Source organism: Vicia villosa, unplaced genomic scaffold (assembly GCF_029867415.1).
Source record: "Vicia villosa cultivar HV-30 ecotype Madison, WI unplaced genomic scaffold, Vvil1.0 ctg.000874F_1_1, whole genome shotgun sequence".
Taxonomy (NCBI): Eukaryota; Viridiplantae; Streptophyta; class Magnoliopsida; order Fabales; family Fabaceae; genus Vicia; species Vicia villosa.
The window spans coordinates 366,354-392,247 of NW_026705393.1; the positions used below are offsets into that span (position 1 = coordinate 366,354).

Below are 25,894 nucleotides of genomic sequence, written 5' to 3' on the forward strand. Positions count from 1 at the left end.
AATAATTGACACTTTTCTCAAAGCTCCTGAACCTCTAGCTGGAACAAGAACCATAAGAGAACCAGTTCTGGCTGACTTTGAAACTTTCTTCAATAGTGAGGTACCTGAAGTCAGAACTGATTATCTGAAATCTCTGGAAGAGAATAAGAGTTTTAAAGATCAAGACAAAGGTGCTCCTTTCAAAGTAAATCGCAAGAAGGAAGAAAGGACTAAAAGAAAGCATGATTATCCTTCTACTGTCTCTAAGAAAAAAGAGGTTTCTAAAGAAGTGATTGCAAAGGCTGTTAAGGCTGTCTCTGCTGTTTTTGAAAAGAAAAAGATGGAAGCTGAGAAAAAGAAGAAGAAGTCAAATAACAATGCTGAAGTTGTTGAAGTTGTTGAGAAGAAGAAAATCAGAAAAAGAAAGATGATTATTCAAAGCTCAGATGAAGAAAATGTTGCTCAAGAAGCTAAGAATCAACCAGAAGTTTTGGCGTATGTCAGAAGGAAAGAAATCGCTAGCGGCAAAGCAAAGGTTATTGAAGAGCCGAAGAGTAAGAAGCAGAAAAAGGCTGAGGATGTGGTCAAAGCTTTTCTGAGTGGTTCCAAAGGTATATGCATCTCTGAACCTGTGACTGTTCCTGCTGTTAGTTCAGAAGCTGCACCAATAGAGGCTGTCCCTCCACTTGAACATGAAAAAGCCTCATCAGAATCACCTGTCCTTGTCCATGTTCTCACACCTCCATCTTCTCCTATAACCATTCCTTCCTCTACACCTACCATAGATCCTGTTCTGGATATACCACCTCTCCAAACTATCTTTCCATCTCAACCTTCTCCCAATGCCACCTTTGAACATACTTCCCCCATCTCTCAAAACAATCTTTGCGATTCTCCTCTTCCAACCACTGCATCACATGAGCAGCTGCTCCGTGATTGCAACTACACTCCCAAGCCTCGTTCTGAAGCTGATGTGGTAGTGTTAGATTCTGATACTGAAGCAGAATCTTCTTATAGGTTGGATAGAGAACCTCAACCATACTTCACTTCCAACCCTGCCTTTTCAAAAACCCAAGTAAAATTCAGCCCTGAATACTCTATTGGTGAAGTTTTTGAAAACATAAAGAGGAATCTCAGAAGCATCTTTGATACTCTCAGAATTGCTGAAAGTTCTGGATTGAATGATGGTGCTATGCGGAACTTCTGGAGGATCATTCGCAGAGAATCAGATGCTCTGTTTTTAGAACTTCAGGAAGCATGTGTAGCTGCTGCCCCACGGCCTCGTGGAATTCTGAGGAACTATGAAGACTTCTGGTTTGCTCGTCTCAGAGGAAGACATCTATTGGAAGAGAAGCCCTTTGTGGATGAAATGGAACAGTTGAGACTGGATGCTGCAATGGAAGCAAACCCATGCAGGGACATGGTTATCTTTATTCCTAAGCACCCTGTTCTGCTTGGAGATTTCAAGACTCTTTTTGACTATCTGAGGGAAAACCCATCTGAGAAAGATCCAAACTTGGTCATCCCAGAAGTTGTTTACCCACCAGAAGTTGAAGGTCCTTCTGCTCCAAGGAATCTAGCTGCCATTCTTCAGGCTCTTGAGAATGGAGACTCGGAAATTCCTGCTGCAGAGTATGGAGATGCTTCTATGCAAGAAGCAGATGCTAAAGATCATGTTGCTGAATCAGACCCTGTTGAGGATATCCCAGCAAATGATACTTCTATGGAAGCTGCAGATCAACATGTCATTCCTGTGGATCAAAGCGGTGAAGCTTCTTCTGATGAACCTTCTCGTCTTGCAAGGACCCTAGAAGCGATTCAGAGGAGACAGGATGAACAAAGCTCACTCAATGAGAAGTATGATGCTTTCATTGAGAGGCAAGAAGGACACAACAACGATGTTAAACAGATGCTGGCCAAGATCTTGTCAAGACTAGGGCCATCTTAGATTGAGTCTGTGTTGTTTCTTTCTTCTCGTTGCATCTGTCTTTGTGCATCTGATCTTTCCTTTCTTCATGTACTTCTGAACCTGCTGTTTGAAACTTCAATGAAATCAACTTCTTTCTCCGTGTGTTTCATTTTATTTGTCATTTTCTGCATCTGAATCTTTTTTATATTCTTTTTGATGTTATGACAAAAAGGGGGAGAAAGATAAATGATAAATGATTTGATTAAATCTATCAGTTGCTGGGTAAAGGCTCCCACACATTCACTAACAAGAACTGCAAGTTCTATATGGTTTAAGTGTTTTGCAGGTACAGAGAAGTGAAGTGAATCTTCAAGGCAAACACTAGAAGCAAAACCATAAGAAGCGTTATTCTGTAAAAAGAATAAGCTCTTGGAAACTGAAGCAAGCTGAGTGCTGTCAAGCTTCAGGAATCAGTAGCACAATCAGAAGCACTGATAATAGAATTTGAAAATCATTGTCCATCCTGTTATGACAAAATTCTATTTGCTCTGATACATATTATGTTATGGCTCTGATACATTATGTGCTCTGATACATTATTTCAGCCTATATGGCTCTGATACATATAATGTGCTCAAACATACATTTTATGTTCTAACACGTTCATGCTGACTGTTGTCGTTTAGTTTTTGTTCTGTAACATTTCAGGATGTAGAGATGCTCTGATGATGCTCTGGTACATTCAACAATGTTCTGATACAAATCTAGCATGAAGTGATGTTTGGTAGACATTCAAAGTTCTGAAGCTATCCGAGGGAAGCAGAAATCAGAAGATGTGAATGTTCTAAAAGATCCAGAAAATTCAAGTTCTGAAGCTGTCCAATGGAAGCAGAAGTCAGAAGCTATGAATTCTCTGAAGGCGGAAGCTTATATGATCGTCTCTACCGAAATAATCAGGGAAGTCTTTTATCAAAGTTCTTCGAGTATTTATTTCAGGGGGAGATTATTTATCTCAGGGGGAGATTGTTAATCTCAGGGGGAGACATATTCATATGCTTATGCTATAGCTGTGTAATTTGTCTTTTGCCGTCTACTCTTTCTGATCGCAAATTCATATCATTTATATATGTTTTTGTCATCATCAAAAAGGGGGAGATTGTTAGAACAAGATTTGTTCTTATCAATTATCTTAGTTTTGATGATAACAATAATATGAATTTTGCTTAAGATAATATGGTACTCTAATCCAATGCAATTTCCCTTTCAGGAAATATATAAAGAGTACGCATAATTCAGCGCTCAGAAGTTGTGTCTCAAATGGTTCAGCATGCAACATCAAAACATGGTCTGGCAAGACATCAGAAGATGGTCGAAGCAGAATCAGAACATGGGTCTATGGAAGCATCAGAAGAACATGAGATCAGAAGCACTTTAAGATCAGAAGATGCTATGCACCAAGCTGTTTGACTCTGATGATATTCAAACGTCGTATTCACAAACATCAGATCAGAAGGAAGTACACGTGGCAGACTACGCTGACTGACAAAAGGAACGTTAAAGCTACTAAAGGCTACGTCAGTAGACACAGCGTGAACAAGGCTCGAGGTAGTTGACAAAAGCGTATAACATTAAATGCAAAGCTGTACGGAACACGCAAAGCATTAAATGCATTCAACGGTCATCTTCTCAACGCCTATAAATATGAAGTTCTGATGAGAAGCAAGGTTAACGATTTCGCACCAATACAATTCAAATTAACTTGCTGAAACTCTGTTCAAATCAAAACTCAGAATCTTCATCTTCATCAAAGCTCACTACATTGCTGTTGTAATATTTTAGTGAGATTAAGCTTAAACTGTAAGAGAAATATCACAGTTGTGATTATCGCTTTTAAGAAGCATTTGTAAACTCTTGAATTGATTACATTAAGTTGTAAGGAACTAGAGTGATCGTGTGATCAGTATACTCTAGGAAGTCTTGGCAGTTGGCTGAGCAGAGAAGTCTTAGGAGTGAACTAAGCCTAGAGTGATCGTGTTGATCAGTAGACTCTAGAAAAGTCTTAGGAGTGAACTAAGCAGTGTTCCTGGAGTGATCAAGTTGTGATCTGTATACTCTGGAAGACTTAGTCGTGGACTAAGTGGAAAACCATTGTAATCCGTGCGATTAGTGGATTAAATCCTCAGTTGAGGTAAATCATCTCTGCGGGGGTGGACTGGAGTAGCTTCGTTAACAGTGAACCAGGATAAAAATAATTGTGCAATTTATTTTTATCGTTCAAGATTTAAAGTTACACTTATTCAATCCCCCCCTTTCTAAGTGTTTTTCTATCCTTCATATACATCCGCACAAGGATCATTACAAAGTTAATTCTTTACAAAATGTTTAAAACCACATACAAGCATTTCAAGCAAATCAAACGATTCAAACAAGTGAGCTAAGCAATTAAGAGCCCATGGATACAAAGGGTGCTAACACCTTCCCTTTGTATAACCTACCCCCCGAACCCAAAATCTCTCAAAGGTCTTTTCCTGTTTCTTTTATAAACCTTTCCTTAATTGGATAAAATAAAAGTCGGTGGCGACTCTATGTTTTCGCAATTCAAAAAATTAAAAGAAGAGTCAGTTCTAAAAAAAACCGAGGTGACAGAACTGGCTCAAATAAAAGAAAAAAATCAAAAATAACAAAAGTTCTCACACGTCACTGTTTTTCCAAAACAAACTTTCAAAGGACTACACTTTGTATATATCCAAACAAGGATCATTACGAAGTTAGAAAAATTTTTTTCAAACCATCTAAACATCTTTCATAAGATAAATACTTTGTATACATCCGCACAAGGATCATTACAAAGTTAAATTCTTTACAAAAGGTTTTAAAACCACATACAAGCATTTCAAGCAAAACAAACGATTCAAACAAGTGAGCTAAGCAATTAAGAGCCCATGGATAACCATGGATACAAAGGGTGCTAACACCTTCCCTTTGTATAACCTACCCCCCGAACCCAAAATCTCTTTAAGGTCTTTTTCTATTTCTTTTATAAACCTTTCCTTAATTGGATAAAATAAAAGTCGGTGGCGACTCTCTGCTTTTTGCAAATTCAAAAAATAAAAAGAAGAGTCAGTTCACGTCCAAAAGCCGAGGTGACAGAACTGGCGACTCTGCTGGGGATTTCAAAACACAAAATGTTTGTAAAAGGGGTTACCTTAGAGTTTAGATCACTTCGATGTTTTCAATTGTTTGTTTTGTTTGGTCTATTTTTCAAAAGGTTTGGGAATTGGATTTACTTGTGTGAAAGATTCTAGCCCGAATCTCGAGATACCTTAAGTATGTGGCAATAGACCAAGGAAACTGTACGGCATGTACCGATATGGTTGATCTGGTAGTCACCGTTAGTGCGACACTTTGGTCTGTACTGATATCCCTTGAATACGATCAAGGAGTATGTTAGGCTTCCGAAATGTCATCAAGCACTAATTTGCCTTAGAACCTTTAGTTGAACTTGACTTGTGACCTATTAAGTGGCTAGCTTTGAAATTGATCGAAGCTGGTTATCCTCGAGGAATGTTTTGATTGGCCGTCCGAGTGCCGTATTGAGATGTTGTCTCCAAGGATCATAGAACCCGAATACCATTCTAAGACAGGTTTAAACCAACTAAACTTCAGTGGGGAGGGTATCACCTATGAACCTCGTGCAAGCCTTTAAACCTAAGGCTATTGTGTGATTTGTTTGTGTTTTCCACATGTTTGACATCATAACATCATAAACATCATAAACATATCATTTTTCTGTTGTTGTAGGTAATGGCTCCTGCTACCAGAAATTACATCCGGATCAACATCTCAACAGTACCATCTGAACTTAAGGAATTAATATCAGAATTCCCCAGAAATGCTTAATTCACCGAGAAGCATGGTCACCTACTCCATTTGGTTACCTCAAAATTTGAAGAAGACGTCCAATTCTTTGATCCCAATCATCATTGTTTTACATTTCCCGATTACCAGCTAGTACCCACCTTGGAGGAACTCTCTGAACTGATTGGGTTACCTATTCAAGATCAATTACCTTTCACTGGTTTAGAAAAGATTCCGAAGCCTGAAATCATTGTTGTTGCCTTACATTTACGGAAGTCAGAAATCGAGTCTAATTGGGAAACAAAGAGTGGAGTCGAGGGTTTGCTTGCTAAGTTCTTAATGGGAAAGGCTCGATCATTACTGAAGGATACGAATTACCAAGCTTTTGAAGAAGTTGTGGCTCTTTTGATATATGGGTTGGTGTTATTCCCTAATCCTGACCAATTCATAGGCGTGCACGCTATCAACATTTTCTTAACCCGCAATCTGGTACCTACTTTGCTGGGAGACATTCTACATTCTCTATACACTCGTACCATGAAAAAGCGAGGGACTCTTATGTGTTGTGTACCACTACTGGCTAGATGGTTTACATCACACCTTCCCCGATCAGTGTTGAAAAACGAGCAAAGGATGCAATGGTCTCACAGAATTATGTCCTTATCTCATTCAGATATCCGGTGGAACAACTTCTTTCAAGAAGACATCACTCTTATTGACCATTGGGGGGAGTACCCTAATGTGCCGCTCATTGGCATTAGGGGAGGCATCACATACAATCCCTCTTTAGCTTTGCGCCAATTTGGATATGCACGAAGAAATGGTCCTCACGACATGATCATCCACGACATTATGTTCAACTACGAAGATGATTCCCAAGGATATCGACAAAGGTTTATACATGCTTGGCACAGTGTCTACAAAGTAGAAAGCAAGTCTTTAGGACAATGGAATTCTATTCCCATGGAGCCTTACCTCAAATGGGTGCGTGCTCGTGCTCAGAAGTTCATCATGCCATATCCCGCTATCCTACCTGTGACCATTGAACCAGAAGTCGAAGGGGAGGAACCTCGATTTATTCTACATCCGGACATGCCGACTGACCTGGAAGAACTGCAGAAATCTTGGGTTCAACTAAAAGAAGAAAGGGACACCTTCAAAGCACATTGTCAGGACTATAAGAGGAAAGTGTTGGAGCTCACCAAACAACTCCATGAAGAACAGCAGATCAACACGTTCCTGGGTGCAAAGAGAAAGCGTCCATGGGAGGCTTGAAGAATCTTTTATTTTCTTTTATTTGCTTTATCTTGTAAGCCCGAAAGAGGCAAGAAAAAAAAAGAAAAAGAGAAAAGGAAAAGAGAAAAGAAATAAAATGTTTGGCTAATAAATGTTTGTTTCTCTTTTGTTTAAACGAATCTAAATTCTAAGATCCTTGAAAACATTGCATATGCATCTCATTCATAAACATTGCATAACAGGTTCACATAACAGGTTTCTCATCTTCTCGCTATTTGTTTCAGTTAGAAGGGATGGATTCCGAAGCAAGCATCAAGAATCTCGAGGCACAGAGCGCCCAAGTTCAAGTAGCAATTCTGGAGCTAGCAAAAGGGAAAGAGGAACTGAAAGCCCTGATGGCCAAGAAGAAAAAGAAGCCTAAGGGATCTGTAGGTTTGAGCCACCTCGTGAGGAAAGTCAGAGTCCCAGCCAGGAGGTCCAAAAAGGCGCCAATTCCTGAAGTAGTCGGTGAAGGTGATCAAGAAGACAATCACAGCAACCAGGGTTCTGCCAAACCCTCTCTCTCTCTTCTAACGAAGAAGATTATCATTCCGAAGACAAACAGGGTGATAGCAAATACCAGCAGTTGGAAGAACGCATGAAAGCTATGGAGATACAGAAAATACCTGGTTTAGACTTCAACGATCTTGGACTCGTCTCAGTGGTTGTTATCCCTCCAAAGTTCAAAGTTCCTATCTTTGCAAAGTATGATGGAGTCTCTTGCCCAAAGCTGCATCTAAGGTCCTATGTCAGAAAGATACAACCTCATACGGCGGATAAAAAATTGTGGATTCATTTCTTCCAGGAAAGTCTGTCGGGTACACAACTTGAGTGGTACTACATACTGGAAAGTGCAAAAGTTCACACTTGGGAAGATTTGGCCGCTGCTTTCTACAAACAGTATCAATACAACACTGACCTTGCACCAACCCGTACTCAACTACGGGGCATGACCATGGCACCAAAAGAAAGCTTCAAAGGTTATGCACAAAAATGGAGAAATCTAGCTGGAAGGGTTCAACCTCCCTTATCTGATCGCGAGTTGGTCGACATGTTCATGGGCACTTTAACTGGCCCTTTTTACAGTCATTTGCTGGGAAGCTCATCGTCAGGTTTCACTGACCTGATATTAACTGGAGAGCGTGTCGAAAGCGGCATTCAAAGTGGAAAAATTCAAGTAGGCTCCTCCTCTGGTACTACAAAGAGGCCCATCAGTGGGAGAAATGAAGTCAATACAGTGCACAGTCAGAAGGGTCGCAACAAAAGTGATCATCACCAATCTGTAGGGGCTGTTCTGATCTCTACGTCTGCGCCTCAACAAGATCAACCGCCGAAGTATACGCGTCGGCCAGACGCACCAAGAAGGAACTTCACCAAAATCAACATGCCCATCTCCCAAGCATTGCAGCACTTGTTAAAAGTAAATCTGATTACATTGAGGGATCCTCCGAAGAATGTCAACACTTCCTCTCCTAGTTATCGCCCTGACGCAACATGTGCATACCATTCCAATAGTCCTGGACATGATGCAGATCACTGTTGGGCCTTGAAAAATAAGATCCAAGACATGATAGATGCTGGGGAAATTGAATTCGACCCTCCAGAGATTCCAAATGTCATTACTGCTCCTATGCCCAAGCATGACAAGGCCATCAATGCTGTAGATTATGCTTCTCATGTTGCTGATGTGATGAATTTAACTACTTCCCTCTTAGTTATCAAAGCAAAGCTGCTACAATCCGGTTTATTTCCGGGTTGTAATGAGAATTGTTACCATTGTGCTTCTCAGTCCAACGGCTGTGCGAAATTGAAGGAAGGCATTCAGCGCCTGATGAACAATCATGCAATAATGTTTGAAAGAATTCCCCATGTGAAGAACTATTGCCAGGATTTGTCTGTTATTTCCACAACCCCTGTGAAAATTCCAGCAAATAAACCCGTCAAAATTACTGCTGCACCTAGAGTAGCATATGTAATCATCACCAATCCGGCTCCATTTCCATATTCCTCAGACAAAGCTGTTCCGTGGAGCTATGTCATGAATGTTTATGTCCATGGAGTTAAACAAGACACCTCGACTGATGAGGCCGTGAATGTTACTAATCCAGTTGTTGATAATATTGTGAGGACTAGTAAGATTACAAGAAGTGGAAGGGTCTTTTCGTCGGAAATTTCTCCAAATGTTACTACTACTCCAGTCCAGGTCCCAGTTCCTAATCAAGCTGTCAATGCTCGAGGCAAAGAGCCATTAATTGAACCAGTTCAAGTACCTGTTGAAGTCACTTTTGAAAATCATCTGCAAAAGTGATGATTACAATATTGTTGAACAACTGGGGCACACTGCTTCAAAGATTTCAATGCTATCTCTGTTGAGGTATTCATAAGCTCATGCTAAGGCCCTGATGAAATTCTTGAAAGTTGCACATGTACCACAAGAGATCTCAGTCGACCAATTTGAAAATTGTGTTGCCAGTCTAACAGTGGATAACGGTCTCGGTTTCTCTGATGCTGATTTAACCCCTGCCGGGAAAAATCACAATAAAGCCCTGCACATCTCTGTTGAATGTAAAGGCACCACTTTGTCTCATGTGCTGGTAGACAATGGTTCCTCGTTAAATGTGTTACCAAAAGTAGTACTGGAGAAACTTGACTTCGAAGGAGTTGTGTTACAACCAAGCGATGTTGTGGTAAGAGGCTTCGACGGGTCAACAAGAACAGTATACGAAGAAGTTAAGCTCCCAGTCAGAGTGGGCTCTCAGATCTTTGATTCTACCTTTTACGTGATGGACATTCATCCAGCGTACTCCTGTTTACTAGGACGCCCTTGGATACATGGGGCAAGCGCTGTAACTTCTACCCTGCATCAGAAGTTAAAATATCCGATAAAAGGCAAGGTCGTCACGGTTTATGGTGAAGAAGAATATGTGGTTAGCCACCTAAGTAACTCCAAGTATGTTGAGATGGATGGTGAATTCATCGAGACCCCCTGTCAAGCTTTTGAGGTGGTCCCTCCGACTGTCTCTACTGCCAAACATATCTTTGCTGCTCCTGCTACAAGAATAACTCCAACAATGGCTTCTCTCAAAGATGCTAAGGTTGTGATCGAAAAGGGTGGTTGCACAGTGTGGGGACAACTCCCTGATGTGCCTTACAAGTTCGATAAGCTAGGTATGGGTTATGCTAATGGAACTCAGAAGAATGATCAACATCCTCGTTATGAAGGATTAATGTCCCATTTCATCAGCCAAGGAGTAAATGCTATCGAAGACGACAAAGTGATCTCAAACCTTATTACTAAGCAACATCCAAAAGAAGTTCCACCCGTTCCCAAAAAGGTTTGGGATACTTTGGGAGAACCGAGCGGCAAGTACGACTTTCTAGTGAAGTACACTGTTCCTCAGAGTTCTCTGATTGCCATTGAAGACATTGTCCCAACTGGATGGGATGATCAGTTCGAAGATGACAAAAGTATCACAGGTTCCGTTGCTAAGCAATGCCAAAGTCCACCTAGTCCACCTATTCCAAAAGAAGTCTGGGATACGCTGGGAGAGCCAAGTGGCAAGTATAACTTTATGGTGAAGTATTCCGCTCCCTTAAGCTCAAAAATCGCCATTGAAGACATTGTCCCAACTGGATGGGATGAACATTCCGAAGACGATAAGATAATCACAAGCCCCGTCACTCCTGAAGAAGTCTGGGATACACTGGGAGAACCAAGTGGCAAGTATGATTTTCTGGTGAAGTACACTGCTCCCCAGAGTGCGCAAATCTCTATCTTATCGAGTATCTCTCTCAGCCAACAGAGGTACCTCAGCCTGGGCTCTCATCTCCAACATAGCATCTTGCTCATCCTGAAGGATCAATAGCCCGTCTCGTCACCAAAGAAGTCAATGTTGTGGAAGACGAATAAGACAACTGCAATTGGGGCAACTGGATATTCCCCACTCACAACAATGGATTGAACAACTGGGAAGTCGAAGATGTTATCTCCTTTGATCAGGAGTAAATGCAATTTCCTGTTTTCGTTGTTTATATGTTCAAAAAATAAAAATGGTTCCTGTACTATCGAACCATGAACTTTAAAGCCAGGTGCCTTGCCCAGGGCACACTGGTCCTTTTGATAAGGGTTTGTCATATCATGATCATATGTTCATTCAATAAAATCATGGGACGTTTGCATATTCAAATTTAGCGATCCTTTTTGTTTCTTTTTTTTACTTTATTCGTTTTCAAATAGCTATTGGATTTTCAAAGTCATGACTGGCAATAGCAGAATCGTTATCAACAGGATCAGAGTGAATGTGAATCTGCATTTATTTTGTGGGTGTGTGTAAGAACACATAGCTATTTGAAAACGAATAAAGTAAAAAAAAGAAACAAAAAGGATCGCAGAATTTGAATATGCAAACGTCCCATGAGTTTATTGAATGAACATATGATCATGATATGACAAACCCTTATCAAAAGGACCAGTGTGCCCCGGGCAAGGCATCTGGCTTTAAAGTTCATGGTTCGATAGTACAGGAACCATTTTTATTTTTTGAACATATAAACAACGAAAATAGGATATTGCATTTACTCCTGATCAAAGGAGATAACATCTTCCACTTCCCAGTTGTTCAATCCATTGTTGTGAGTGGGGAATATCCAGTTGCCCTAGTTGCAGTTGTCTTATTCGTCTTCCACAACATTGACTTCTTTGGTGACGAGACGGGCTATTGATCCTTCAGAATGAGCAAGATGCTCTGTTGGAGATGAGAGCCCAGGCTGAGGTACCTCTGTTGGCTGAGAGAGATACTCGATAAGATCGTCCCATCCAGTTGGGATGATGTCTTTGATAGAGATTTGCAGTGTACTTCACCAGAAAATCATACTTGCCACTTGGTTCTCCCAGTGTATCCCAGATTTCTTCAGGAGTGACGGGGCTTGTGATTATCTTATCGTCTTCGGAATGTTCATCCCATCCAGTTGGGACAATGTCTTCAATGGCGATTTTTGAGCTTAAGGGAGCGGAATACTTCACCATAAAGTCATACTTGCCACTTGGCTCTCCCAGCGTATCCCAGACTTCTTTTGGAATAGGTGGACTAGGTGGACTTTGGCATTGCTTAGCAACGGAACCTGTGATACTTTTGTCATCTTCGAACTGATCATCCCATCCAGTTGGGACAATGTCTTCAATGGCAATCAGAGAACTCTGAGGAACAGTGTACTTCACTAGAAAGTCGTACTTGCCGCTCGGTTCTCCCAAAGTATCCCAAACCTCTTTGGGAACGGGTGGAACTTCTTTTGGATGTTGCTTAGTAATAAGGTTTGAGATCACTTTGTCGTCTTCGATAGCATTTACTCCTTGTGCTGATGAAATGGGACATTAATCCTTCAGAACGAGGATGTTGATCATTCGTCTGAGTTCCATTAGCATAACCCATACCTAGCTTATCGAACTTGTAAGGCACATCAGGGAGTTGTCCCCACACTGTGCAACCACCCTTTTTGATCACAACCTTAGCATCTTTGAGAGAAGCCATTGTTGGAGTTATTCTTGTAGCAGGAGCAGCAAAGATATGTTTGGCAGTAGAGACAGCCGGAGGGACCACCTCAAAAGCTTGACAGGGGGTCTCGATGAATTCACCATCCATCTCATCATACTTGGAGTTACTTAGGTGGGTAACCACATATTCTTCTTCACCATAAACCATGACGACCTTGCCTTTTATCGGATATTTTAACTGCTGATGCAGGGTATAAGTTACAGCGCTTGCCCCATGTATCCAAGGGCATCCTAGTAAACAGGAGTACGCTGGATGAATGTCCATCACGTAAAAGGTAGAATCAAAGATCTGAGAGCCCACTCTGATTGGGAGCTTAACTTCTCCGTATACTGTTCTTGTTGACCCGTCGAAGGCTCTTACCATAACATCGTTTGGTTGTAACACAACTCCTTCGAAGTCAAGTTTCTCCAGTACTACTTTTGGTAACACATTTAACGAGGAACCACTGTCTACCAGCACATGAGACAAAGTGGTGCCTTTACATTCAACAGAGATGTGCAGGGCTTTATTGTGATTTTTCAAGGCAGGGGTTAAATCAGCATCAGAGAAACCGAGACCGTTATCCACTTTTAGACTGGCAACACAATTTTCAAATTGGTCGAATAAGATCTCTTGTGGTACATGTGCAACTTTCAAGAATTTCATCAGGGCCTTGGCATGAGCTTCTGAATACCTCAACAGAGATAGCATGGAAATCTTTGAAGTAGTGTGCCCCAGTTGTTCAACAATATTGTTAATCACTTTTGCAGATGATTTTCAAAATCTCCTCCATTTCTTGCTTTGAAGGATCTTCAACAGTGACTTCACCAGGTACTTGAACTGGTTCAATTAATGGCTCTTTGCCTCGAGCATTGACAGCTTGATTAGGAACTGGGACCTAGACTGGAGTAGTAGTAACATTTGGAGAAATGTCCGGCGAAAAGACCCTTCCACTTCTTGTAATCTTACTAGTCCCCACAATATTATCAACAACTGGATTAGTAACATTCACGGCCTCATCAGTCGAGGTGTCTTGTTTAACTCCATAAACATAAACATTCATGACATAGCTCCACGGAACAGCTTTGTCTGAGGAATATGGAAATGGAGCCGGATTGGTGATGATTACATATGCTACTCTAGGTGCAGCAGTAATTTTGACAGGTTTATTTGCTGGAATTTTCACAGGGGTTGTGGAAATAACAGACAAATCCTGGCAATAGTTCTTCACATGGGGAATTCTTTCAAACATTATTGCATGATTGTTCATCAGGCGCTGAATGCCTTCCTTCAATTTCGCACAGCCGTTGGACTGAGAAGCACAATGGTAACAATTCTCATTACAACCCAGAAATAAACTGGATTGTAGCAGCTTTGCTTTGATAACTAAGAGGGAAGTAGTTAAATTCATCACATCAGCAACATGAGAAGCATCATCTACAACATTGATGGCTTTGTCATGCTTGGGCATAGGAGCAGTAATGACATTTGGAATCTCTGGAGGGTCGAATTCAATTTCCCCAGCATCTATCATGTCTTGGATCTTATTTTTCAAGGCCCAACAGTGATCTGCATCATGTCCAGGACTATTGGAATGGTATGCACATGTTGCGTCAGGGCGATAACTAGGAGAGGAAGTGTTGACATTCTTCGGAGGATCCCTCAATGTAATCAGATTTACTTTTAACAAGTGCTGCAATGCTTGGGAGATGGGCATGTTGATTTTGGTGAAGTTCCTTCTTGGTGCGTCTGACCGACGCGTATACTTTGGCGGTTGATCTTGTTGAGGTGCAGACGTAGAGATCAGAACAGCCCCTACAGATTGGTGATGATCACTTTTGTTGCGACCCTTCTGACTGTGCACTGTATTGACTTCATTTCTCCCACTGATGGGCCTCTTTGTAGTACCAGAGGAGGAGCCTACTTGAATTTTTCCGCTTTGAATGCCGCTTTCGACACGCTCTCCAGTTAATATCAAGTCAGTGAAACCTGACGACGAGCTTCCCAGCAAATGACTGTAAAAAGGGCCAGTTAAAGTGCCCATGAACATGTCGACCAGCTCACGATCAGATAAGGGAGGTTGAACCCTTCCAGCTAGATTTCTCCATTTTTGTGCATACCCTTTGAAGCTTTCTTTCGGTGCCATGGTCATGCCCCGTAGTTGAGTACGGGTTGGTGCAAGGTCAGCGTTGTATTGATACTGTTTGTAGAAAGCAGCGGCCAAATCTTCCCAGGTGTGAACTTTTGCACTTTCCAGTTGGTAGTACCACTCGAGTTGTGTACCCGGCAGACTTTCCTGGAAGAAATGAATCCATAATTTTTTATCCGCCGTATGAGGTTGTATCTTTCTCACATAGGACCTTAGATGCAGCTTTGGGCAAGAGACTCATCAGACTTTGCAAAGATAGGAACTTTGAACTTTGGAGGGATAACAACCCCTGAGACGAGTCCAAGATCGTTGAAGTCTAAACCAGGTATTTTATGTATCTCCATAGCTTTCATGCGTTCTTCCAACTGCTGGTATTTTCTATCACCCTGTTCGTCTTCGGAATGATAATCTTCTTCGTTAGAAGAGAGAGAGGGTTTGGCAGAACCCTGGTTGCTGTGATTGTCTTCTTGATCACCTTCACCGACTACTTCAGGGATTGGCGCCTTTTTGGACCTCCTGGCTGGGACTCTGACTTTCCTCACGAGGTGGCTCAAACCTATAGATCTCTTAGGCTTCTTTTTCTTCTTGGCCATCAGGGCTTTCAGTTCCTCTTGCCCTTTTGCTAGCTCCAGAATTGCTAACTGAACTTGGGCGCTCTGTGCCTCGAGATTCTTGATGCTTGCTTCGGAATCCATCCATTCTACTTGAAATAAACAGCGAGAAGATGAGAAACATGTTATGTGAACCTGTTATGAAATGTTTATGAATGAGATGCATATGCAATGTTTTCAAGGATCTTAGAATTTAGATTCGTTTAAACAAAAGAGAAACAAACGTTTATTAGCCAAACATTTTATTTCTTTTCTCTTTTCCTTTTCTCTTTTTCTTTTTTTTTTCTTGCCTCTTTCGGGCTTACAAGATAAAGCAAATAAAAGAAAATAAAAGATTCTTCAAGCCTCCCATGGACGCTTTCTCTTTGCACCCAGGAACGTGTTGATCTGCTGTTCTCCATGGAGTTGTTTGGTGAGCTCCAACACTTTCCTTTTATAGTCCTGACAATGTGCTTTGAAGGTGTCCCTTTCTTCTTTTAGTTGAACCCAAGATTTCTGCAGTTCTTCCAAGTCAGTCGGCATGTCGGGATGTAGAATAACTCGAGGTTCCTCCCCTTCGACTTCTGGCTCAATGGTCACAGGTATGATAGCGGGATATGGCATGATGAACTTCTGAGCACGAGCACGCACCCATTTGAGGTAAGGCTCCATGGGAGTAGAATTCCATTGTCCTAAAGACTTGCGTTCTACTTTGTAGACACTGTCCCAAGCATGTATAAACCTTTGTCGATATCCTTGGGAATCATCTTCGTAGTTGAACACAATGTCGTGGATGATCATGTCGTGAGGACCATTTCTTCGTGCATATCCAAATTGGCGCAAAGCTAAAGAGGGATTGTAGGTGATGCCTCCCCTAATGCCAAGGACCGGCACATTAGGGTACTCCCCACAATGGTCAATAAGAGTGATGTCTTCTTGAAAGAAGTTGTTCCATCGGATATCTGAATGAGATAAGGACATAATTCTGTGAGACCATTGCATCCTTTGCTCGTTTTTCAACACCGATCGGGGAAGGTGTGATGTAAACCATCTAGCCAGTAGTGGTACACAACACATAAGAGTCCCTCGCTTTTTCATGGTACGAGTGTATAGAGAATGTAGAATGTCTCCCAGCAAAGTAGGTACCGGATTGCGGGTTAAGAAAATGTTGATAGCGTGCACGCCTATGAATTGGTCGGGATTAGGGAATAACACCAACCCATATATCAAAAGAGCCACAACTTCTTCAAAAGCTTGGTAATTCGTATCCTTCAGTAATGATCGAGCCTTTCGCATTAAGAACTTAGCAAGCAAACCCTCGACTCCACATCCTTGCCTGTAACTGCTCTTCGAGGAGGAGGCATTATGTTGTACATGCAAAACTGGTGAGAAACAAAACGACGGTGAAAGTTAAAATGAATTGGTGGATGTGGTAGAGGGTGAGAATTGGAGAAGCTTATATGAAAAGGGTTGATAATTTGGTGTGGTTTAAAGGGTAAAGGTGGAAGCTTTTGTGGAATTTTGGGGTTTTTGAGAGAATGACCTCTAGACCAACTACCAACAAGTAATTATTAACATCTTTTATGGTTCAACAACCATTTAAAGACCAGTTTTCTGTCGCACGCTTTTTGATTCTTACACTTTCACGAAAATCTAAATAAACGTTGTTTGTTTTAAGTGTGGGGAGCACCTAGGAGAGGGTCCAGGAGGTTGGTTACACAGAAGGAAGGTATTATAGCACCCTAAGTATTCCTAGTACTCTACGGGATCCCTTTATTGTTTATGTTTATACTTTGGGTTGTTTGTTGTTTGGTTACTGAGAAAGTTTCTCCTTTATGATATGAGAGAGAGAATTGAAAGAAGACTTGGAAACTTACTGTTTGTTGGTTTGTTGTTTGCTCGCAAAGATTCCTTGTGAATCTTATGCCTACATATCCCTAATGAAAGTCAGAGCTTTCTATATTCGGGGAACTAATAGGGAAATTAATTGAATTTTGTGTCTTGTTCAAAGCCCGAGATTGAAGCTAAAATTGATCTCTGTTTTAGATAAAAGAGACAAGTCATCATCTTAACAGGGAGATATCTCACCACCACAAACGTTTTTTTGAGGAAAAAAAAAGGTATTCTTTTCACAATAAGAGAGGAACCTTACTTGGAATGTCCCAAGTACTCTAGTTGCGTCTTTGTACAGGAAAGAAGTAATCATAAGGGAAGGACAACAAGTCTGGATTTTTTAATCAACAAAACATGCCACCTAACCTAAATGAGAAATGATTGATAATGTTTGTATTTTTTTAATGTGGTGTAATAGAAGGAATATCTTTTGTAGAGATGAATCATGTCTCACTTCTATATAGAAGAAGATTTGAATTTTTGACTGTCTTGTACAAATGAGACACTTATTATGAGACGGAGGGAGTAACTGGTAAGAATTTTCTGTTTTTGAGAGAGTTGTCGAAACGGTAACTATGGAGTAATGGGATGGTTTAAAGTAGTGAATGGGGGTTCATCTTCAACCTCTGACGGGTTGAGCCATGACCTGAACCGGGTCTGAATCAGGTCTAACATTAACATATTAAATGCAAACAGACACTAATCTCTACATTAATGAAATATTGAAAATAATTAAATAACTACATAGCAACGCAAAGTGAAATGGAAATATAATTGCATGTTTTATGAGATTTCTAGCTTGCAATAACTTCAATATGTACCTTAGTAGTAAAAGACATAAAATCAGGTAGTAAGAAATTACACTAATGCACAAATTAAATTAAACAAGGCTCTCGCAAAAGAGATATCAGACAATAAGGCAAAAACAGACAGCACTAACCTGATCGAACTCTATATAACTGATCAAGCAATCATGTTGTCTTTAGCTTTCTCCACTTAGCAAATAACAGCTACCTGCTCACCCAAAACTAAATGATTCACAATAAACACCAAATCTGAACAGAAGAATTTTGAAAGTTAGTAAAGTTAACTCACCTTGGTAACATTGGCAGCAAGGCTGTTAAGAACAGCTTCAACATAAACCACGCATTTCTTGAGACATCCATCTCAGATCTTCTTAAAGTCACCAAAAAGGTCCCGTGAAGGTAAAAATCACTTCAACTCTTTCAGATCGTGTAGATTTCTCAGCGGTCAAACGGATCCAGAAGAAGTAAACTCGGTTCTGTTGAATGATGGAAGTGGAAACAAATGAAAGTCGTTACGTGAAAGCGGAATCCTCCGTTGAACACTGAAACCAAGAACATTCCTTCGATTCCTTAGAAAGGAGATGTAATAGATAGCATGGAAATGACATTTGTTTCTATGACGGAGGTAATAAAAGTGAATTGAAAACATTCTATACAAATAAATAACGTGATAACTAAATAAAAAAATAGTAGTAGTATTTATTTAATCCAACGGTAACTAGGTACATCCACAGTTTACGGATAAGTTAGAATCATGATTCATGGGTTAGATAGGTACACCAACGGTAACTAGTACATCCACTGATAAGTCACGTCACGGGTTCCATTGTTGAACTTTTACTTTCGAGAACATTTTATAATTTTATGCTATTTATTACTCCCTCCGTCCCACAATGAGTGACCCAGCACACCATTTCACACAGATTAAGAAAAGTGTAAAAAAGTAAGAGAGATAATATTGCTTTTACCATAGTACCCTTATCATGTATTGAGAATGATGAACTTTTTAATAATTAGAGGGTAGAATTGGAAAAAAAGATGTTGGAAATTGAAATGGGTCATTCATTTTGGGACATCATTTTATTCCAAATGGGTCACTCATTGTGGGACGGAGGGAGTAAATTCAAAGAAAAAAAATTTAATTGTCTTGTCACTTTTAACGGTATTTAAAATTGGGTCCTGCTAACATGTGTTCTAAAGATACATTATAATTAGAAAAGGTTAAATATAATTAAAGATAATAAAATCATATTTAAAGTATTTTAATGTCTATGATTAAACTTCTCCAAGACTTTTTTGTGTAAGTTATTTTCTTCAACGACTCTTTTTTGTCTCTCTATATAAGGAGATGAAGACTTGAAAAAAAATTACAAATCTTTGACAATCAAAATAGTTGTTATCCTGTCAAATCAAAAGCACAAGTTTAACTTATAATTTCTTAACATTTGTATATTCTAGAAATTATTAAGTCTTAAGAGTCTTATTGAATTGTTTATTTTTACCTCTGATTGTATATCAACTCTGACTCTATATCAAATGTAACATCCAGATTATCTTTCAGCTAATTAGGATAGATTATTATAAGCCTCTTGCTTTTGTACTTGTGTGTTTAAGCATTGAAAATCTCTAGTTTGTGTGCTTGAGAAATTAAAATCTTAAGTGATTATGGTGAAATTCTTTGGAAGTGCTAGAGGACTGGACTACTCTTGTTTTGTGGGAGGGACCAGGAAAAATTGCTTATGTCTCTCTTTTGTTAACTCTCTAATTATGAACTTGTTTTATCCGCTGCAAACAACCAGATTCTAGACCTTGTGTTCATAATCTGATAATAGTGTATTATAAAAGAAAGAAATAAAAAGCTAACATAATTCAACCCTGTAAGAATAAGATTTGGTTATGTATATGGCCTTATATTTTGATAACATTACATGATATCTTAGAGAATAATTTAGTACTCTAACAATTTCTGTCTAGTGTGCAGCTTTTGCTAACAGGTTTTGACTCTGAAGAAAAGGCGTGTGACATCATCAGGTCCTAAACTAAACACACTCTGACTCTGGAAGTAACCAGTGGGTGTTTACAAAGACGTTGTCAAGTTCTAAAATGCTTCTAAAACAACGGTTCTAATGAACGTTAGTGATAGAGCTTCTGATTATGTCTCTTGAGGAAGAGTTTCTGTAGACTCCTTTAGTTCTGAGATTCTGTTGTCCAAATTCTGGAGATTCTGTTGTCCAAATTCTAAAGATTATTAAGACAAGGTTCTAGAAGAACAATCTCTAAAGATTCTAGAGATAGAGATTTTTTTGTCCAAATTCTGAAAATTCTGAAGACAAGGTTCTGGAAGAATAAGTTATGAAGATTCTAAAGACATATTTTGAAAACCAAGTGTTGAAGACTCTAAAGACAAGGTTCTGGATGAATAAGTTCTAAAGACTCTAAAGATTTAGGCTCTGGAGATTTAAGTTTTGGTCCTTCTAAGCATGCTTTATTTTTAACTATCAGAAGCCTCTGAAAATTAGAAGATAAGATCAAAATTGGTTTGTATACGAGGTACATATGTTTCCACTATCCAGATAGGGTTGCACAAGGACTATACTACAGTATTATATAGTCGACCACTCCCTTACTGATTGTTCTGGAAAAGCAATTGAAATTTGTAGCAACCTGCCCTAAAAATTATGACTTTTAGAGTCGCCGCCTATTCTGCCAAGGCGAATAGGAAACCTTTACGAAATTACAGAGATTCAGGATAAGATACTATATTCAGGTCGAGGGAAGGTGTTAGACACCCTCAACCATTTCCTAAGGTTTTCACTACAAGGTTAAAAATTATGGCTAACATAAAGAAAGGTGACAGAAAGTTAAATAGGGTTAAAGACTAATTATTTGAACATGATTAGAGTTTGGAGGAGGGGGACTTGCCTTGTTGCCAAGTGCCTACGTATCTCCTTAGAGAGAATCAGAGTCAACGTAGTTCAGGGAAGGGTTGTACGCCCTTAGAATTAGAATTGGTTTTGATATGGTTTTGGAGGCTTTTTGAGTGGCCTATCGTAGTTGTGATAATTCGTAGTTTTGAAAAGGTTTTGGGAAGTGTTTTAAGGTTTGGGCGTACAACCCTGATTTTAATATGTACTATTAACCGCAATGATCAATAGACTCGATCACCATAGTTAACAGAATAGTAGTGTATTATTACCAATTTTAATTGATAGATTCAATTATCACTAATAATAAATAAGAGTATTTTTTAGGAATTTTAATAATCAGTTTGTATCATTACCCCTTGTAATCGATTGATTCGATTATAAATAATAATGAATTTATAGGGAACATAGGCTAATCATCGCAACCAATAAAAATGGTTGAAACCTTTTAACCAAATAAAACTTATTATCTTAATTAAATAAATATTTTAAGAAAATTGATTATTGCCCATCACGATTAATGGATTTAATCGGAACGAATCAATAAATTAGAAATTTAATATTTATGATATATATTAATTTATTTAAGAAAATGATTTATTATTATATAAATAAATATTAAGAAAAAGAATTAAATAAAATATATAAATTAATTAAAATTTATAAGTTATTAGAGATTTTGATTCAATGTGGTCGTCACTAGGGTACATGGCATAGGGAATAAATCTGGGGCGTTTGATTGAAGCTAGTGGTAATTGAATGGTCAGATCTGGAAGGTTTATGGTAGGGCGCACGGGCAGAAGTATATAGGATCACACAGAAAAATTTCAGAAAAAAATATATGTGGGAGCTGGGTATCGAACCCACGCCCCCAGACTCAACCCACACGTCCACCAACTCAACTGAATCCCATATCCGTTAACCAAACGCTTTCAAATAAATATATAAAAAAACCAAATAAACCAACTAAAACGCGCGCGCGAATTCAAATAGGCCAGTGGCATGAGGACACATCATCATCGTCCCCAAAGAATCTGCAAAAAAACTGTGAAATTACCTACGAAATTGCTACGAATTATTTCGTAGCCTGTGTACCTGGAAAATAACGAATAGAGCATATATGTATATAAATCTTTCGCACCACCCCCAATCCCTTCGTTTTAATCACGCGAATCTAACCATGCTCCTAATTTAACCTAACTTTACTCCTAACAGAGAAACCCCAAATTAAACCCTAAAAGCTCAACTCGGCCTCCAATGGCCGTTCACGTATAGAATGCCCAGAAACTCAATTAAAACTCAGGAAATGTTCACAAAAATCACACAAAACATAATACATAAACTGTTAGACGCTGGCCTTAGGATCTAGAGGGGGGGTGAATAGATCTTACACAGTTTTACGGAATTAATTGAACTTTAAGCAGAAGTGATTCTGAATCGACTTGCGTCTATTCCGAACCACTATTGAAACGATTGTATATGTGTTAAAACCACTAACCAGCTTGAGATAAACGATAAGAGAATACACTATAGAATCAATACGTCGCTCTATTGAAAATCAATTAACTTCTTATATGATGAACGACGTTTGCAATGCAGTAATAGTGAAAGAAGCAAAAACACAAACACTTGGTGATAATGATCAAATTGATGGTGATTCAATATGTGATGGATTGTGATGTTTATATAAGTTCTTAATTCACAATCTTAACACTCGAATCGTTGATCAATTTGCTATTATAACCAAATATGAACAGAACGTAAATGAAAAGGTAAAAGCGACAAGAACACGATATTTGTTTAGGCAGTTCGTCGATCGTCCTCGCTACGACTACGTCTGCCCCCAATTCCAAACTGAAATTGGGAAATCTTTCATTAATGTTGAAAGCAGTTTATACAAAGAAGATAACAAAGCGATAAACCATAAACCAATTATGTCGATCCTTTGAATCTTCTTCCCCCTTAATCTTGAGTCAGATCAAGGTTATCCAAGAGCTTCACTTGATCCCTTTTCTGTAGTGTCTTGAATTGCCTTGAACCCTTGTTCTTCAATCTTCACACTCAGATGGATCCTCAATGAAACCTCTTGATAAAAACCCCCAAGAAACACCTATCTTGGAGGACAAAACCCGCAGATTTTATTCACCAAAAACCCCACAAATCTTCACCCACTAGGAATCTTCAATTCCGTTCCATGGACGTTATCGAACTCGATCACTAACCCTCAACGCAAGAATGATTATGTGTAATTGTGTTGGAGATGACGAAGAACGAAGATGAGAAGCCTTTGTGTATCTTTCAGTCTTTGGTGTTGTTCTCAATAATTGAACCTTGGACAATATATATGAGAGCTTTTCAGTTGATGTAGAGAAAACCAGAAATTTTGACAGTTTTGATCAGATAGGTCGACCTAATTTTGGGCTGGGTCGACCTAACAGAGCTGCATATACTTTGGAAGTCAGTTTTGATCAGATAGGTCGACCTAATTTAGGACTGGGTCGACCTAACAGAGCTGCATATCTTTTGGATGTCATTTGTTCCCAGTTAGGTCGACCTGTCAAAGAGGTAGGTCGACCAGAATCCACTTCAGATGCGTTTTGGGGCAAATCTTCAGTTTAGGTCGACCTAGTTGATGTGTGAGTCGACCTAGCAGAAGTATGTGGAATTTTCTCCATTTTAGGTCGACCTGGGTTGACAGTAGGTCGACCTAACTGCTGCTTTTCTGCATTCTTCTTGTTTTGCTTGTGTTGAGTCGACCTATATGCATAATAGGTCGACCTGTTCTGACATGAGTGATCAATGCTTGCTTTTCTTTGAGTTTTCTGCTTCCACCTTGTTGCTTGTATGCTCATTGAGTTTGCCATGAATCAAAAACATCTTTGTGAGTGTAATCTTGTATTTACATACTCCCCCTTTTTGATGATGGCAAACCAGTAGTCGAGTAGTCGAAGCTTTGGTAGTAAGTGATAAAGACTCAACAAAGCTCCCCCGTACATTTAGCATCTATCTCTCAACAAGGCAATCTCTTAACAAAGCTCCCCCGTACACTCAGCATCTATCTCCCCCTTTGACAACATCAAAAAAAAAAGAAATGCACGAGTAATAGAAACCAGAGACAGTATAAAATAGATAAGGCAGGAACGTAGCACACGTAATCGTTAACAGAAGCAAGTAGAGGTGACATAGTATTCAAAAAAAACTTTTAATGTTACAACCAAGCACACATAATATTCAGACAAATTTAAAAGAAAACTAAACTAAGTACTTAGAAATCATTAGTAAATATTCATGACAATGATGGAATGAGATGTAATGATATGATGGAGTGAAAAGATATGCATCCTAACGCCTTCCCCGTCTTCCTCTTCCTCTTTGAAATGTTTGAGGACGGTCTTCTTCAACTTGTTCCAATAGATCAAGCACGGAGTGGTTTAGAGTATTGAAGCTTTGACTTATGTTGGCATGACGATGCAATGCGGTTTCCTCAAACTGATTTTGTCTTAGAGTCGAGTTGGAGGCAAAAGTCTCAAAATCGCTTTTGTGGTCTTGAACTAAGTTGTACAACGATTGATATTGTCGTTGTTGTTCTTCATAACGATCTTGTTGGAGCTGTTGCATGTGTTGGTATTGGAGCTGTTGTGTGTCGAAGTGTTGTTGTAGGAGTTGCATATTCTCTAACATGGAAATGATGTTGGTTTGATCCGGCGGAGGCGGAGCCGTGTATCCCCAAGGGATATCCTCTTGTTGTGAAGGAACATATCTCCAATTTGCATCCGTATGTTGTGCAACATCTTCCATGTGGTGATCATCATCATTTGCATTGTCTTGATCAAGTCCTTCTTCTTCATTTCCTGCATTGTTTCCAAACTCCGTGGGATCATCATAATTGTAAATAACCTTCCCTGTTCCCTTTTGAATAAGATAGTAGGTTTTCCTAACTGGATTCCAATGGTATCCCATAAGAGTCAAGGTGGTTTGTGAGAATTCTTGAGATTGGTGTATGCGGATGTAGTGTAAGTGATCAAGCCGCATGCCGAAGTGATTGACAATTGTTTGAATGATTGATCCATAACACAGGGCTGTAGTTTTCTGTTGGACTTCATGAAACTTAGCAGCTAGGAAGTAAGGCCAATGTATACGCGTTCTGTTTTGCAGCAGATACATGAGTACAACTTCATTCCTTTCAATTCTTGAGTACCCTCCTGCTCTTGGTCGAATGATTCTTGAGATGACCCAATTTAGGAGCCTAGGGTCTCGCTTCAGGTGACCGGCTGTTATTGTTTCATTAGGTCTGTCAAACACGGAAGGGTCTTTGAGAATAGACTTCATGTAGGCCACATGGTCGTAGTTCCCCGGTACATCCCCGTCTTCCATACAGAATTCATCACCTACAATTTTGAGACCAAAGATACTAATCCAAGCCCGTTTGTCAACAACATGCGACCTAGAGCCCATTTTGAATCGGAAATTACAACCCTCCCCTTTTGTAAATCCTGCATAGAAAGCCCTGACAGTATTTTCACAGTACGGAGTATCACATTGCACTAAGGGATGAATATTTTGATGTTCAATCAAAGCAGCGACATCGGGGATATGCATGTTTTTGACAAGATTTGGATCATAGGTATATTGCTTAACAATTTTTCTTTTCATCTGCCATTTCTCAAAATTTTCCCTACAATCAGGATGAACAAGAGCACTTACCGGTTGAGATGATGAACCAGAGGCAATTTCCTTTCCCTTTCTTGATTTGGGAGGCATGGTTGTTGATGATTTGTGTGAGAGTGATGATTTTTTTTTGACACTCTTTGAACTTGAGGAATTAGGGTTGGCCGTACACAATGATATGAGAATGAGTGGGAAAGAAAAGAGGAATGATTATGAATGAATGGGGATGGGTCGGGTCGACCAACAGACCCAAATTTGGAAATTTTGACGCAGTAGGTCGACCTAAATGAAGGCTGGGTCGACCTAACAGAT

At 39.6% G+C, this 25,894-nt stretch overlaps 1 protein-coding gene across 2 annotated transcripts; it reads right to left on the minus strand.

The window, feature by feature from the left end:
- Positions 1 to 11,682: 11,682 nt before the first annotated feature.
- Positions 11,683 to 18,635, minus strand: LOC131631842 (uncharacterized). Of its 2 annotated transcripts, none has more exons than XM_058902614.1 (2): positions 18,280 to 18,635; positions 11,683 to 18,198 (listed from the first exon to the last, which is right to left on the minus strand). In XM_058902614.1, the coding sequence occupies exon 2, from the start codon at positions 14,702 to 14,704 to the stop codon at positions 13,451 to 13,453; it is 1,254 nt and encodes a 417-aa protein (XP_058758597.1). In that variant the 5' UTR covers positions 14,705 to 18,198; positions 18,280 to 18,635; the 3' UTR covers positions 11,683 to 13,450. The 2 variants fall into 2 exon arrangements, with proteins under 2 accessions (XP_058758597.1, XP_058758598.1); XM_058902615.1 differs by having other exon boundaries at positions 11,683 to 18,212.
- Positions 18,636 to 25,894: the final 7,259 nt, after the last annotated feature.